Source organism: Macrotis lagotis, chromosome 4 (assembly GCF_037893015.1).
Source record: "Macrotis lagotis isolate mMagLag1 chromosome 4, bilby.v1.9.chrom.fasta, whole genome shotgun sequence".
Lineage (NCBI taxonomy): Eukaryota > Metazoa > Chordata > Mammalia > Peramelemorphia > Peramelidae > Macrotis > Macrotis lagotis.
The window spans coordinates 265,371,182-265,389,240 of record NC_133661.1 but is presented as its reverse complement, the minus strand read 5'-3'; the positions used below and the strand labels follow the sequence as shown (position 1 = coordinate 265,389,240).

General features: G+C 35.9%; 1 protein-coding gene across 1 annotated transcript in view; it reads right to left on the bottom strand.

The window, feature by feature from the left end:
- SYT16 (synaptotagmin 16) overlaps window positions 1-9,856 on the bottom strand; it is a 125,149-nt gene extending 115,293 nt beyond the window's left edge. Inside the window, exon 1 of the mRNA XM_074235959.1 lies at window positions 9,295-9,856. Within this exon, the coding sequence (XP_074092060.1) occupies window positions 9,295-9,805 (511 nt within the window). The 5' untranslated portion in view covers window positions 9,806-9,856. The remainder of the gene's footprint in view (window positions 1-9,294) is intronic.
- Window positions 9,857-18,059: the final 8,203 nt, after the last annotated feature.

Here is an 18,059-nt window from a genome sequence, read left to right as displayed (position 1 = left end):
TTTTAAATAATTCTTTCTAGACCCTACCATTACCTCAAGCTTTCATCCTACATCTCTACTCCCATTCTCAGTCAAATTTATAGAAATTTCTAGAAAAGACTCTTTATACTTGTTGCCTTCCTTTTCTCTAATCTTTGCAACCTGTTTACCTATGATGTTTTAATTGACAAATCTGATAGTCATTTCTCACTTCTCATCTATGAGGAAATGCTCTCTGCAGCCTCTGACACTGATAAGCATTCTATCCTGAATACTCTCTCCTCTGAGTTTTTGCAATACTTTTTCTCATTTCATTCTTCTCCTGCATATATGACTACTTTTTTAAAGTCTCCTTAGCTAGATCATCATCTATCACTCACTCCCTTACTATGGTTGCTCCCCAAGGTTTTGTCCCAGGCCCTCTTTTGTCCTCTCTTTTCATATTCTCTCATCTCTTCAAATGAGTTTAATTATCATCTTTGAACAAATGACTCCTAGATCTGTATCATAAATTCCCTCGAGGAAATTTCAAATTGGCTCAAATTCAACATGTCTAAAGTCAGAACTCATTATCTTTCCCTCTGAAACCATCCATCTCTTCCAAAGTTCCCTAGAGCATAACTATCCTTCAAATCACCTAGTTTCACATCCTATATTTCAACCTTGATGCTTTACTCTCATTCACCCCACACACATTTATTGCCAAATCTTGACATTTCTTTCTCCACAATAGATTCCATACATCCCTTTCTTTCCACTCATCCTTGTTCAGATGTTTACTGCATCTTACTTGAACCATTGCAAGTCTCTCCCCCTCTACTCCAATCCATTTTCCATACCACTGACAAAGCAATTTTCCTCAAGGGCAGATCTGACAATTTCACTCTTTTATTTAGAAAAATCCAGTGGCTCCCTATCACTGATACGGTCAAATTTAAACTCATCTTTTTGACATTATAAATCTTTTGTAACCTAATGAAATCATACATTTTCTCAGGCACATACACACACACACACACACACACTGACCAAATTGACCATTAACTGTTTCTCACACATTGTATACCATTTCCTATCTATATTCTTTTGCACTATCTCTCCTTCATACCTAGAAAAATTAATCTTCAATGACTTGTTCTTAATGAACCCAAGCTTCCTCATGATAACCATAGTACCCTTTTCATAATGAAAAATTTCTGATTCTTCAGGAATTGTTGTAATGAGATTTAAAGTGCATTGGGACATGACCCTTCAACAAACACACAATTCTCACTTCACATAAATTCATATTATGTAAATTAGACTTTACATAAATAATTTTGAAAGAAATCCAGATTTCAAAAAAACACCTTTGCCATATTTACTGTATAATACATGCTCTCTCTCTCTCCAGTTTTGCCCCTTGACTTACTGCTCCTCCATTTTCCACCAAATAAAAACCTAACAATACTCTTGGAATGACAGCAGAAGAATGCATAGACAGAGAGATCACCACTACTGTCATTATCACTGCTAGATTGGAGACTTGGTTGGAGGTCTCTGGCACTGAGGAAGAAGACCTTTGCCCAACTGCCCATCTGCCTGCATCTCTCTCCAGTTCTTCCTCTCAGCTGGGTCCCCACATGACTGACCCCAGACCCAGGGTCCCCTTTCTGCTCTCCCATCTCTATCCCAGAACCCCACATCTCTTTTGACTCCCTTTAGAACCCTTTCCTACCTCCCTGCCTCCCCTCCTCATGTCAGCTGGCAAATTCACATTACATAAAAATCACTTTACATAGAAGTCTTTGAAATGATTCACTTATAAAAAACAAAAATTGTCCATAGTTATATTAACATAGTCCTGGTCATGAGAACAACTGAAAAACAATAAAACTGGAAATTTCTTTAAACACTCCCACTTCCTGTAATCACAATATACCTTACAATAGGCATTAAGTAGGAGTCTGCCTTGTATAACACACTCTTCTAGGCACTAGAGTGAGAACATTCCCAATACAGGGAATAGCCTAATCACAGATAACAAGGCAAAAGAGTTTACAGCATGGATTCAAGGGGCAGACTTGCCCAGTTTGTCTAGATGAGAGTAGACTGTATGAAAAACAGTTTTGTTGTTCTGTAATTTCAGTCATGTCCAACTCTTTGTGACCTCATTTGAAGTTTTCTTAGCAAAGATACTGGAATAGTTTGCTTTCCTTTTTCAGTTCATTTTACAAATGAGGAAACTAAGGCAAACAAGGTTAAGTGGTTTGTCCAGGATCACACAACTAGTAAATTTCTGAGACCAATTTGAACTCACAAAGTCTTCCTGAATACAGACCCAGCACCCTACACACTGTGCTACCTAGCTGCCCATGAAAGACAGTAAGTAGTAAATGATAAAACAAGGAAGAGAAAAAGAAGAGAAATCAAAGACAGAATGCTGGTCTTGAAATCAGGAAGACCCGAGTTCAAATTGGACCTCAAGCACTTAATATAGCTGTGTGATCCTGAACCAATCACAATTTCTTTATCTGTAAAATGGAAAAAAAATAATAGCAACTACTTCACTGGAGTGTTTAGAGGATCAAATGTGATGATATATGAAAATTGCTTCACAATCTTCAAAGTATATGGTGTTCTTAGAGGGTGAAGGGGTTCTTGAATACCAAGCAGGTAAATCTAAATATTTTTAGACATGAAGCCTCTGAAAAATTTTGAACAGAGAAATGACAGAGCCAGGTGAATGTCCATGGAACATTATTTTGACATTGCTATGAAGTATAGATTAGAGATAGATAGAGAATAGAGTTATAAGTATCAAAATGTAGGCTATTGCAACAGTCCAGGCAGATACCCTAAGTTGATGGCAGTAGAATAGAGAAGGATGGTGGTGGGAGACACACTCAACATAGGTTATGAGATGGAATGGATAGGACCTAACAACTTATTGGTTAATATTAGATTAATCTAATTGATATTAGAAGTAAAAGAGACAAAAGAATAAAAGACAACTCTAAAGTTAAGTTTGGTATTTAGAAGAAAGGGCAGGATAGTCATAGATTTGAAAATCACCAGCACAGAGAAAGAGAATAAAGTTGAAGAGAGTGAAGGAGAAAGCCAAGAAGAAAACGACAGAGAGAGAGGAGAACCAAATGGTTATTTTCTTTTTCTTTTAATGCAGGAAATTCTTTCTTCCTAATGCATTCTATTTCTGTTCATTTCTGAAAGACTAAGTTAAGCCTATAAAGTTATTTGAAAGAAAAGTGATAGAACTAGCAAAATAAGAACAATAATAACCATCTGTATTTCTTGGGCTATGGAAACTCTGTGGATCATCTTTTTAAAGCATTTACTAATAACTATTTCTTAATATATTCTATTCATATCATATAACAAGAACTTAGTTTTGAGTTTTGGAGGCTATTTCTAAGCTGCAACAGAAAAACTCATTTGGGTTTTCCTGGGCAACAGTGGGCAGCTAGGCTGATTTGGAATGCTTCATTTCTGGGGAATGAAGATTGGATTATAATGGAAAATGCTTCTGAACTCATAATTGAGAAACAAAACCCCAGAAAAGAAGAGGCAAAAATGAGGTAGTACTATCCATTAACAGTGCTGTAATATGGGTGAATTTGTGCAAACAAAGTTGTAACAGGTATAAAAACCAATAATATTCCAGCCACTGACACTATTTTAGCCCCAGAAGCCAAAGGAAAGCCAAGTATGCTGACAGAAACATAGAATGCCTTTCCACTTAGGGTGAATACCAGCTGGTAGGGACCCTATAAGACTTCCCTCCAGTCATCACATGCCACATTAGCTTAGTGCAGTAGTTGAGTGAAAAGTCAAATTACTTCATCAAGTTTTCAAAGCCTGCTGTTCGATGTTTTTCTTTACATTCCATTTAGCCAAAGATTGTTTTTAAAGTTCTATACTCCAATGTACTTGGAACACATTAATTCCATTAGAAGGTCTATTTCAGGAAATAGTGAGCATATTTCTTGGAAACAAATACATGTGGTTAAAAACCAGCCTTTAAAAAAATGATATAAGATGCCAAATGGAAAACAACTATGAATTTCAACTGCAATTATATCTTCTTCACAACACATATCAAAGGTGTCATAAATTCTTCTTTACTGAGAGTCTGGTGTTTTGGGTTTTTGGTTTTTTAAACTGTAAAGCCTACATTGGCATGACTCTATAAGTGGTCTCTCTGCCTCTTAATCATTGGCGACCACTAAATGAAGTGTATCTATTTTCTCTGTTACATTACTATTGGCAACCAGGTCCTCAGTAAGTGCCCAGAATTGTTTCCATGGTAACAAAAAGCATTCAGCATCCCTCTTGTTTGGGGCCAATTTAGCTTAAAATCTTCTTTTGTGATATAAAAACATGGTGGATTAAGTAAAAATAAAATCAAGATACAACATTCTGAAAAGATTCAGGGTTAAAGAGAAAAGGCTTGCTCCATAAAGCTACTTTGTTTTGTGGTTGTTGGTTTTTTTCTTAATCATAGGAGCATAAATTGCTGCTAAAATACTACCATTTACTGGTATGTTTCTGAATGTTCTCCTTGAGTAGAGAAGAACTAGACAGCCTTCGGGTTTTATCCCAAGATTAAGGAAAGGACAGAATAAAATCTGAAGGACAGTTCAGACATACTGATAGTTCAAAATTCTTTAACCATCAGGTGAATTGTAAAGGTATTAGGGCATTTTCCGAATCACACAATGAAGTTGCTGTCTAGTTGTTTATGAGCCCACAATTGGCAGAAGTCATGAAGTGATTAAAATGCTTGTGTTCTGCTAGTTTGTTAGTAATGGGGGGGGTGAGATTTTGTTCACTGAGAGTAAAACATTTGAATTTGAAGAATATGTTTATTTCACATTAGGAAAGTCAAGGAAGCTAGACATTCTCCAGAGCCAATTTAAGCATGTTTCTCAATCTATAACATCCTGAGTGAATTAGTTTAGAATCTCTGTTTCATCCCAAGTCCTATATAGCACTCACAGCTCCAATTTGTTAGAATGAGTAAAGAGAATGGGGTGAATACCTTGTGGGATCTCTAGTCTTAAGTATCTCACCCCTTTCATTCTTTCTTTGTTTAAATCAGCCTTGCAGAAAGAATGAATTCTCTCCTCAACAGGTCTTGTTTAGTTGTATGAAAGACATAAATTGAAATTACTCTCCCTGGCCCTTTCCCCCATATACACCCTAAAAAGAATATCTCCCTAATTTTGTTGTGTCAAGTTAATTTCAAGAAGGGAAAGCTTTCAAAGCATTTTATGATCTCTTGGAATCAATTAACAAAATGGCTTAAGCTTCTCAACTAGCTTGAGGATTGGAACTATATTGTCTTTAATAACTTCCAAGTGATCATCATATGTCTCTTCTACCTTTCCTTGTCCATACATATCTGTCATCTTTTACACTGTTCACTTTCTCAAGGTTTCATCATTTAAGATTCAATGACAAAGTATTAACCTAAATTTAAATCTGGTCTCAAATATCTAGTTATGTGACCCTAGTCAAATCATTGCCTCAGTTCATCTGCAAAATGAGCTGGAGAAGGAAATGACAAACCATTCCAGTATCCTTGTCGAGAAAACTCCAAAAGAGATCATTAAGAGTTGACCATAACTGAAATGACTGAATATCACAAAAGAAAAAGACCTTAATGTGTTAGTTTTGCAAAAATGCTTTAATCACTAAGTAAGAATAAAGATCTTCTGAGGATTTTAGGAAACTCAAAATACTAAAATGTCCTCAAAAGAGAAACCGTGTTCAGGGGCCATCCATATGTCTACAGACACCAATTATTTCAGTCTGTATTGTCAGGGCTTTTATATGGGTTCAAGAATGAAAGAACTGGTAATGGATTTTGAAGTGTAATCCAAAATTTTAAATTTCCTTTTTAAAGTCCTGAGTGAATTAGAATACTCTCTACTTTATAGGTTCTTTTCCATTCTTTACTTCCTTGTCCCCTCTTGTCTAACAGAAGTATATTTATTTAGTAGACCATTGAGAACATAGTATTTCCCCTAAAGATTCTATTTTGGAAAGCCTTCCTAAAAAGTTCTATTTTCCTTCTGTAGTTAAGACAGCTTCCCTATTGCCCTGTGAGGATGACTAGTCTATAAATAAATATTGATCAAGTGTCTACTCTGTCCAACCACTGTTATTTACATATTTAAATTACTCAACTATTCATTTTATTAATCTAAGAATTACATAAACTTACATGAAAATTTTTGGCAAGCATGTATCAAATGATGTACTTTAATATATCCTTTAATGTATTTTAACACATTTTAATAACTCTTTAAATATTCCTTATTCCCTCATCTCATCATGATCAAAATTATGTTAAAATATATATTAAAAACTCATATTCAAAACTAAGAAATTTTATTGTTAGCCTAGATATAGTACAAGGTCAGTCTTTGGAGCTTATCTCAAGATGTTATCCTTCAGTTCATCCAATTCAGAGCATTATTGAGTATTCAACCAACATCTATTGAGTGCCTCTTATACATGAGAAGAATGCAACAAAGACCTCACCAACCTTGTGAAGCTTAAATTTTACAAAATCACAAAGGACAGAATTATGTAACTTTCACTAATTCAAGCTAGATCTTTAATATCACTTTGATTTAGATAAGGGAAGACAGGCGAGCATTGGGAAAAAACAGTGTGAAAACTTTTCCTTCTCATCAAAGACAGGATATCTGAGTAAGTGCTCTTTGAAAACGCAAATCTGACTATCATTTTTGGAAAAGGGACACAGGAGAAAGGATGGGAATAAGTATGTGACATCTGTTTACCAAGCACTTTCATCAAGTTCTTTTTATACCTATTATCTAATTGATTACCTATTTCACAAAGCAGAAGGGAAGATTTCTTTTTCCCCTCTAATTCCTCCATTTAATTTGCTCCTGCCAACATCATTTCAAGATAACATCCCTAATGCAGTATAACCTAATCTCATAATAAAGTCATACAACTCTACCGTTCAGTCATGACATCTTGGGGTTTTCTTGGTAGAGATACTGGAGTGGTTTCCTTCTCCAAAGATGAGGAAACTGAGAATTAAGTGACCTGCCCAGGGTCACACAACAAGTAAGTGTTTGAGATAGAATTTGAACTCAGGAAGAAGGATTTTCCTAACTTCAAGCCTGGCACTCTAGCCTCTGTGCCACCAAGCCACCCTTTATCTTAGATCTTGTGTTATAGAAGGACAAAATGGTGAAAGGTGGAGAAGTGAACAAGAACAGAGTGATGTCTTAGAAAGATCATTGGCTTTAAAATCAAGGGATCTGGCTTCAAATTCTGGCTCTCCTCCTTCCTCCTGTCTAAGTATCAGTATTCTGTACTGTAAAATGATGGCATTGGACTTGAGGAACCTTTAAGTTTCCTCCATCTCTAAATCAATTATCCTCTGCTATAATGAGAGAAGTTGCATGATATAGTAAATGCATAATAGGTCTCAGATTCAGGAAGACTCAGGACCCAGGACTAATAGTGACTACAATTCTAAAAATGATAAAAGCATAGGGAAATATTAAACTGTATCAGACTCTGGCTCAATTTCCTCAAAATATAGCTTCTGTGACATAAAAAGCCAGCTGACTGACATAGCAAAAAAGTGTTATTCTTAGAGTCAGAAGGAGAAGAGTTTAAATCTGACCTTGGATAGTAACTGTGTGACCATGGACAAGTCACTTAACCTCTACCTCAGTTACCTCAACTGTAAAGAGGAGAGGGGGAGATATGGAATCTACCTCCCATGATCACTGTGAGAATAAAATGAGATAATAATATTCCAAAAATCTTGGTACAACTTTGATTTATTGGTACCCATTGTATTTTGTAAAGGATTTTGCAAACTTTAAGTGCTAAATAAATTAAAGTTATCATTATTAATGAGATAAATACAAAGTAGCTGGAATATTATCTGAAGGAGGGAGTGAGGGGGACCAGAGGAGGCCTTTTGAAGAAATAAGGGTTTGAGACTAGTTTTGAAGGAAATCAGAGAAGCTATGATGTTAGATGGGAAGCTGGGGAGAGTGCAGAGCATTCTAGATATAAAGATCAGCTGGTGCATAAGCAGAAAAATGGGAAATGGAATGCCTTGTTCAGGAATGCCTGAAACTAACCAATTCAGACAAGTTCAGAAAGAAGAGTGGGATCTGTTTTCCATGTTTGTTGTGAAGACAGAGTGAATTAATACATAAAAAGCTCTTTGTAAATCTTAAAGAACTATACAAATGTTATCTATCAATGACCTTTTTCAATCATCATTAAACATTAAATGAATATCCACCATGTGTTAAGTAATGACACAGAAAAAAAAAAACTAAGTAAATTTGTGGGTAGTCTGTGTTGAATATTTCACTCTCTTTTTCCAATAAAGGGAAGGGAAATTGTTCCTCTTGCAATGATTTTCTAGTTACTGTCATCACACATCTCAGTGAAACACTGTGAGAAATGTTCTTGGAATGTTGTCAACTAAAAAATCCTGCAACAAGGATAGCTTTTGCACAGGATTTCACACTGAATAATATAGTAACATCTAGAGATTCCTAACACAGGGAAACAAGTGAGAATGTTTTTTTAAATCACCATGACGTGTACATAAGATGCTCCTCAAACAGCTTACCAGAACCTCTTATTCAACAGGTACAGTAGAAAATAGATATGATTAAAGGAGTGAATTTAAAACCCAAATTTTTTAAAATTAAGGTTTGATGTTTACATGTAATTGGGGAAAAATAAAATATTAAATAAAAAATAGTTTTGAAGTTAAAGGACCTGTGTGACTTTGGGCAAAGTCATTTGACCCCTTGGTTAACCTTGCTTTTCTAATCTAGAAAATCAGGAAGTTGGACAAGAGGATCTTAAGTCAATCAATCAAAAATCAATAAACATTTGTTAAGCACCTACTATATGAAAGTGACTATTCTCAGTGCTGAGGATACAAAAAGAAACAAAGGACAGTTCCTGCCCTCAAGGAGCTCACAGTCTAGGTACTTTCTAGCATTCTATGTTCCTTTATTACAAACTAACAGGTGGCAAAGTATTTTCCTCCTTTACAAACTCAGTCTGCACTTCAAACTTTTTTGCTTTGGAATGGGCACCTCAGAAATACATTATCTATTTCATCTCTGAATTTTTAAGGGTCATATGAGGCTTGAATTTCTCAGCAAGAAACAATCAATGAACTACTTTATAAGAGAGGAACAGAATAACCCTCTAAAAATATCAAAATAAAATAAGGAGAATGGCCCTTTTGAAAGAATACAAGGAAAAAAAGGTGTCTTTTTAGCTTACCTTGTTCTTCTCCATTAATGTTTTCTAAAGATCCAGGAGTTTGATTCTCAAAGCCATATTGAAGATTCTTCTTCAGTTTTTCAAGATGGAAAACTTCCTCAAGGACAGGAGGAAGCCTAGGTGGCTGCTTTGGGTTATCACAGGTAGGGCAGGATTGATGGGATACTATGATACTAGAGTCCCCAAGGGAGCTTTGTTTCAGGTGCCAGAGATCAGTATTATAACTTCCCACAGGGAACTGGTTAGTTTCAAGCAATAGGGAATCCATGTCAACCTGGCTCTGATCATGGTCTTGTTTTTCTCCATCTTCCAAATCACTCTCCTGAACGTCACCATCATTCACCTCTGGGTCCAGTTCACCATTTAACTGAGGATTCTGCTTACTTAAGTTAACAAAGGAAGCGGATAATATATCTCCAACTTGCTGAACAGCTTCATATACTCGGGACATCCAAGAAGAAAGGGGTTGGAAGAAGCTCTGGGCATCTTGAGAAGCCATGGTCAACACCATGACCTGACGACTACAAACTCCAGAGATTCAGTTTTGCTGGCATGCCGCGATTACGTGAGCTATAGAATAAGCATTATAAGAAATTAAATTTGATGTTTCTTGAAGATTATAAATATTTCACCACCCAGCTGAAATGGAAGGAAAAGAATATTTCCATCTAATCAATAACACAACCATTAATCCATCACCAGATACCCCCAAATTAATGCCAAATTATTCATTTTCAGGAAGAAGGGTAGATCACCATTGAAATCTTGAAACACTAACTGAAAACCATTTCACAAGAGTCTAAATGGAGATGATTTCAATGTCTATTCACCTCATCAGGCATGTGCAAAACTTACATTAGCAATAATGGGACCTATTCATGTGGACCAAGAAGAGGAAATCCCCCCATGGACTAGATTTGACAGTGTGAAAAGGATAAATGAATCTTCATTAAGAGGCAGTTCAGCATGACATTTTTAAACACAAAAAGGTTTGATGTTCCATATATGAAATTACAGATCACAGTTAGCAGACTAATAATCATCTTTACTTCATGAGACAAAGATTTAGCCTTTCAAGGAAAATGTATAATTGGTGGGAAATGCCTTTAACAAACTTCAGAGTGGCATTTTTTTATATTCTGTGTTTTTTAAGAAAAGAGCATGCATGATTAAAGAATTCAAACCTCTGAAATAAACTTCTGCTTATTGTAGCAAAGTCAAATACCACCAAAAGACTAACTTAATCAAATGAATCCTAAGTAAAAGATTATAGAACTGAAATGTTTTAGAGACCAACTAATCAAACACCCTAGATTTTCACATGAAGAAATTGGGAAGTAATTAGTCAAGGTTACAGAGATTATCATATGTGTCAGGGTCAAGATTTGAACCTAAGTATTATAGAGCAATGGGCTTGGAAGACTCATCTTCATGAGTTCAAATCTGACCTCAGATAGTGACTGTGTAAATCCTGGGCAAATCATTTAATCTGGTTGGCCTTAGTTCCTACCTGTAAAATGAGCTGGAGAAGGAAATGGCAGACCTCTCCAGCATCTCAACCAGGAAAACCCCAAATGGGGTCACAATCAGACATTACTGAAATGACTCAACAACAACAATTCTTCAAATACAATCCACTAAATATAGATCTTACTATGTTACTTCTTTAGTAAAAATTTTTCAGTCAGTAAATACAAAATCTTCTACCATAAACTACAAAGGCATGTATCCTTGATATCCTTTGATATCCTTCACGGTATAGAACTCTTCCTTATCATTCCAGCCTTATTTCATATTACTCTCCTTCACACTTTCACTATTCTAGTGAAACTCATTGGCAAGATATTTCTCACATATAACATTTTATCTCTCACCACCATATGTTTAGATAGGTGGTTCCACATATCTAAAATGTACTTGATCCTCATCTCTACCTTTAGAATCCCTAGCTTCCTCCAAAGTATAGTTCAAATGTCTCTTAAAAGTCCTTGCTTGATCTTCCCTCTTAAAGGTATCATTTATAATACTTCATACAAGTTTTATTCCCCAGTGAAGTACTGGTTCAAAAACACCTTGGGACTTCCGTGATGTTTCAAGGGATTCATTTTTAAAATTCTTAAACAGTACTGTAAATAATAAGTTTTAAATATGCAAATATAAACATGTGAAAATTTTATAAGTAGTATATTAAACTATCCTGGCATTTATAAATAGTATATTCAAATATCCTGGCAACATTTTTTGTGATTGTTGTTCAGAAGTTTTCAAGGAACAAAAAAGTTGGAAACCATTGATTAGTAGAATATAAGCTCCTTTAAGGTTAATAATATAAATCTTTTATTTTGGTTTCCATATGCCCTGTGCCTTGCTCATTGTTCACATTTAGTCAATTTTGTTGAACTCAATTACATAACACACTGCCACAATTAGGATGTTCCCTTTTTTAACTCTTTTCTAATCTCCCCAAATCTCTACAACCTTCCAGACTTTAAAAATACTCTTCCACAAAGAGATCTTAGAATTAATGTATAGTATGTAAAAGGCACATCCACTGAAAACTAGGACAGCAATAGCATTCTGGAAGAGATAATAAAGATGATGATTGATGATGAGGAGGAGGAGGATGAAGATGATGACCTTAGAACCACCTTTCACATTCATGATCATCTTTTTGAAGTGTCACAATTTTCCCCCTTAGATTGATGGAGCAATCATCACCACCTCTATTTTATAAATGAAGACAGAGATGCTCAGAATTCAAGTAACTTGCCAAAGATGCTTATTAATAACTGAGTTGGGAAAAGAACAGTGGACTTCTCATCCCCCTCCTCATTTCTCATTCAATTCTCCTTCCACAACTTACACAGAATACAATCTACACAGCTGGCAAGAATATCAGAAAATGACCCAAGAGTCTTTCAATTTAAATTAAAGAACCTGTTGGGTGGTGAAATGGATAGAGTGTTAGGCCTGGAGTCAGGAAGACATCTTCCTGAATTCAAATCTGACCTCAGACACTCACTATCTGTTTGACCCGGACAAGTTACTTAACTCTGCCTCAGTTTCCTCATCTGTAAAATGAGCTGGAGAAGAAGATAGCAAAGCACTCCAGTATCTTTGTCAAGAAAACTCCAAATAGGATCATAACTGAACGACAAAATCTCTTAATAAAAACCAGTTTAATAAAATCAAAATCTAGATGTAGATTAGACCTGAAAAATCATCTAGTCTAACCTTATTTTTTTTTAATTTACCTATTTTAAATACAGCCTTTCCTTCCAAAGGATTTACAAAGCACTAAATAGGGTCAACCTTACTGGGGAGATATAATTCATACAAATTATATGCAAAGTGCTTTTAAGAGAGGTGAGGAAAGGCCAAGTGTAGAAGGTAGTGTTTAAATTTTTGCATTTGTATATTCTTTGGAAGAAGTAGAGATTCTACAGAATATAAGTGAGGAAAGAATACATTCCAGACATGTAAGACCACCAGTGAAAGGAAATGGAGGTGTACAAGGTTAAATGTCCTACTCAGGGTTGCATGGATAGAAATGTCAGGGTCAAAATTTAAATTCAGGGCCTGCCATTCCATGGTTGGTAGTTTTTTCACTACACCACACCATCTCTTTACTTTGAACACTCATGTAGAATTGTGGATGCATTAAAATTTATCTGTTACCAATTGTGTGGCTGTGTGGATAGAAAATTTGAATAAGTGTTCATTTCATGGGAAAGATATTTGCTCCTTTTTTCTCTCTTCCCATGGAAATCTCTCTCTTCCTTCAGGCCCATTCAGGTTCTATTTCTACAATAAAACTTTTAGTTCATCTATAGTTCATCCTTGTACCATGCTTATCTAAACAGATCAGGAAGATCTGAGTTCAAATCAGCCTTAGACACTTACCAGTTGTGTGACCCTGGATAAGTCACTTAAACCCTATTTGCCTCAATTTCCTCATCTGTACAATGAGCTGGAGAAGGAAATAAAAAATTACTCCAATGTTTTTTGCCAAGAGACTCCATAAAGAGTTAGACATGACTGAAATGATTCAGCAACAATATATCCCTAATTCTGTTATAAGATCCTTATATCAAGTTACTGTATCATGTTACTAGTTTTCTGGCACCTCCCTTTACCATCCAAACTTCTAATGGTCCTCACAGGTGAGAAGGTTGTCCCTGAAAAACTTTGGATGAGTGATCTTGGCCATTCCAAGTTGGCAGGATTGGTTGAGCCTCTAGGGTTTTGTCCTGATTATCATTTGGGAGTTGATTGAAGAACTAGATAGGTTTTAGGCTAGAAAAGTCTGGGTATATTTATATTAGACATCTTTAATTGAGTACCACCATTGTGATTAAAATTTTATAGAGAATATTTTGTTAGTGACCTTGAATGAAAATCAGTGGTTATAAGATGAAAGAGATCTTTCCTAGGTATGATGGGGGACTAAGTAATGGGGTTTGACTAAGATGATACAAACCCAACTTTCTACACTAGAATATAAATCTGATTGGTAGTCACAAAGGGACAGAGCCAGTGGGTAAGTGGCAGCTTACTGCTCTCAGAACATGGAGGAAGAATCAAGAGTTTAGAAGTCAGTCAATATGCATTTATTAAGCTCCTAATATGAGCTAAACACTATACTAAGTTCTGAGAATACCAAAAAAAAAAAAAAGCAATAGGCAGTCCCTACCCTAGAACTCCCTATCTAATGGAAAAGATAACATGCTAATAACTATAAACAAATAAGCTATTACAGAAATTTAATCAACAGATCAAAGATCTGTAAGAAAGGGACTGGGAAAAACTTGGAGAAAAAAGGATTTTAGCTGGGACATTAAGAAAGTCAAGTAGATGGGGCAGCTAGGTGGTGTAGTGGATAAAGCACCAGCCTTGGAGTCAGGAATACCTGGGTTCAAATCCGATCTCAGACACTTAGTAATTACTTAGCTGTGTGACCTTGGGCAAGCCACTTAACCCCATTTGCCTTGCAAAAACCTAAAAAAAAAGTCAAGTAGAGAAGAGGAAAGAGAGTGTTCCAGGTATGAAGAACAGCCAGTGAAAATGTCTAGTCTTGAAAAATGGAGTATCTCATTCAAGAGACAGAAAGGAGGTCAGTGTCATTGGATTAAAAATTACATGGTAGGGAGTACAATTTGAGACTAGAAAGGTAGAAGCAGGCATGTTGTGAAGGACTTTGAATGCTAAGCAGGATTTTACATTTGATCTTGGAACCACTGGAAACTGGGGGTGGAGAGGGAGAGGGTTACATGAAGTATTATCTGCACTTTAGAAAAAAATGACAGCTGAGTTGAGAATGAACTGGAGCGAAGAGAGAAGAAACCAACTAGCAGGCTATTGCAATAATGTAGGAGTGAGTTGATGAGGTCCTGCCCCAAGGGGGATGGCAGTGACAGAAGAGAGAAAAACAATATAGAAAAGTTGTTTAAAAAAGTAAAAATGACAGGGCCTAGCAAAAAACTGCATTTAGAGGGTGAGAAATAGTAAAGATAGAAGATAATTCTAGATTGTAACACTCCAGAGTACCTGACAGTACTAGGTAGAACATATAACTGACAAGGGTAAATGCTTGAACAACAGCCAAGTATTCCAATTGCTGGTCCAGGTTCTGGTTATGGCACCCACTTCCTGTCACATATGTCTTTTCAGTTTCTAGCACAGTGCCTGTTATATAGTAAGAACCCAATAATTAAACTGTATCAGTGAATATATAATAGAAGACAATGGAGATCTCTAAGAATTAAGGCTGCCAAATTTAGATACTGTAGCTGAGCATTGACACATTCTACTTCCCTCCCATCTTTCATAATATATCTCATCAAATTGGCAGGTTATAGCAACTGCTTATATTTACTACCAAATCCCTTCTTAGGTTCCTTAGCAATAGATGTTACAGTCTTGTTATTGCAAAGGAATAATTAGTTTCTTCTAACTATATCTAATGACTTCATTTAAAGCCTAATTTTTCTTGATTTTTCTACCACACTTGATATCAGTGAGCACCCCTTCTAGGAAATCTTTTCTAACCTCCCCTTCTATAATATTATTCTCTCTGCATTCTTTGGTCTCTCTAATTGTCTCCTTCATTGGCTCCTCTTTTTCTCCCAACAGTTACATACAATCAATTAGGCTTGGACCCTCTGTTCTCCCTTTATTCTTGCAATTTAGTGAGTTCATCTACTGTAATGGTTGTATATAAAAAACACTGAAATTTTCACCCACAGCTGTAAGTTCAATATCTATTTTAGTTCTTTAACACCAGTTGCCTATGGGGACATCTCTACTTTTATATCTTAGCCACACCACTAACCTAATATATGACAAATTTACATTCTGATTCCTCACCTCAAGCAAGCATTCCTTTCCTCTTCTTCCCAGTTTCACAATTTTTGAGTAATTTTCATGCTATCTCTCTCCCTTTTTTGATTATTATTATTTTGGTCTGAGTCTGTGATTTCATTTTCATATCGAGATTCCTGGTTTTAAAATTCTCTACAGATCAACAACTCATCTAGAATTTATAGTCTGAGAAACTTATCTGAGAGAACTGAGAAATTGTTTGCTCATGGTCACAGAACTAATATTTGTAGGAGACAGAATTTGAACCTAGGATCTGCCTGAATATCAGTTCAATCTTCTATCCAATACATCTCATTGCTTCTTCTCTGTACTCCTCTATTCCAAATTCCATCCAGCCAGTTCTTCTGTAAATACTCTCAGATGCAACTCTTCCTGTGATGTGATTCTACAGTTACTAGTCCATTGTAGATCCTTATCAACTCATACAGAAAAATCAAAGCAATAAGGCCCTATGCTAAGCAGTGGGAATATAAAGAAAGGGGGGGGGGGAGGTTCACTGCTTTCAAGGAGTTCAAAATCTAATCTGGGAGAAAACATGTAAATCACTATGTACAAAAAAGATAGAAGACAGTGTAAATTGGAGATAAATCAAAAGAGAGAAAGCACTAGAATTAAGGAGAGTCAGAAAAGGTTTCCTTTAGAAGGTAGGATTTTAGTTGGGACTTGAAGTAAGCCAAGAGGTAGAGATGAAGAAAGAGAACATTCCAGGTATGGGCAACAGTCAGTGAAAATACCCAGAGTCAAGGGCAGCTTGGTGGCACAGGGAATAGAGCACCAGCCCTGGAGCCAGGAGGACCTGAGTTCAAATTCATTGTCAGACACTTAATTTTTACTTAGCTGTGTGCCCTTGAGCAAGTCACTTAACCCTGTTGTGCTGCAAAAATAAGGAAAAAGAAAATGAAAAAGAAAAAGAAAAATACTCAAAAGATGGAGAGTCAATAGATGGAGAATTATTTGTGTGGAACAACAAGAAAACCAGTGTCACAAGATCTCTGAGTATGTGCAGGGGAGTAAAGTGTAAAAAGACAGGAAAGGTAGGAAAGCATTGGTTTATGAAGAGTTTTAAAAAACAAACAGGATTTTATCCTAGAGATAACAGGGAGTCACCAGAGTTGACTGAATGATCACATTGTGTTTTAGGAATGTCAATTAGACAGCTAAGTGGAAGATTACTTAGATTGAAGAGAAATGAGTCAGAGATGTCAATTGCCCAGATATGAGATGAAAGAACATGTATCTGGTTGGTGGCAGTATCAAAGAAGAGACAATGAAGTATATAGCTGCCTTATAAAAGTAGAATCAATAGGACTTGGCAACAGATTCAAAATGGGGATGAAGGGTAAGGGAAAGTGAGAACTTGAAGATGGCTCCTTACATTGCAATCTAAGTGACTAGGAGTATACATTTGTTAGTAATAGGGACAAGCAAAAGAGGAGGGTTGGGGATCTGCTTCAAGATGATTAGGGAGAACGGAAGAGGACCCAGAAGAGAGCCCTGAAGCCACTCATGGTTACTGGGCACAACTGGATGAAAATTCAGCAAGAGATAGCTAGGGAGCAGATACTACTTCTTAAAAAAAGGAAAACAGAAGAAAACAAAGAGTTCCAAGGAAAAGAAAGTGACAAGCAAGTCATTTAACCCCTTCAGGCTCAATTTCCTCAATTACAAAAACTGATAAATTTGGGATTTCAAAGAATGGCCTCTGAAGAACTTTCCAAATCTATAACTGCCTTCCTTTGTTCTTGTGAATTCCTTTACACCAAGAATTCAGAATTATTTCTGTATCATGGATCCCTTCAATAATATGATGAAACTTATTGTCCTCCTCTTCCCCCCCGTTTTTAAATTCATAAAATAAAATTCTTAAGATTACAATGGAAATTATATCAAAATATAGCTAACAAAATAGAAAAATGGTTCACAGATATTTGGATAAGAACTCATACTCTTTCTGATGTTGTAAGGAAATGTTGAAGATTCTCTTAAAAGGATGGAATAAATTATCTAAAAAGAAAAGACAAATTTTCATTCATTTATTCTCAACACAAAATAAAAATTCTGAAGAGACTGAGAAGAACTGGGGGGGGAAGCGAGGTAAAGAAGTTTATGGCTGAAATATATGACACATAGAAGCAGAAGGAAAAAAATTATGAAACATTATGATTATTTTCACAGTTTCACTGACACAGCAAGGTAAGGAGGTATCTCCATATATACACCAATGCACTTATGAACCCAAATTGGTGAAATAAGACAAGGTGGGATCTGTTGTTCACAGTTATAACAGAGACAGAACCTCATTGAGGAAGACCATGTCAGACAACCATTTCACTACTGTTTTTAGTAGTGCTGCCCGACCTATATATTGATTTCCTCTGGTTTCA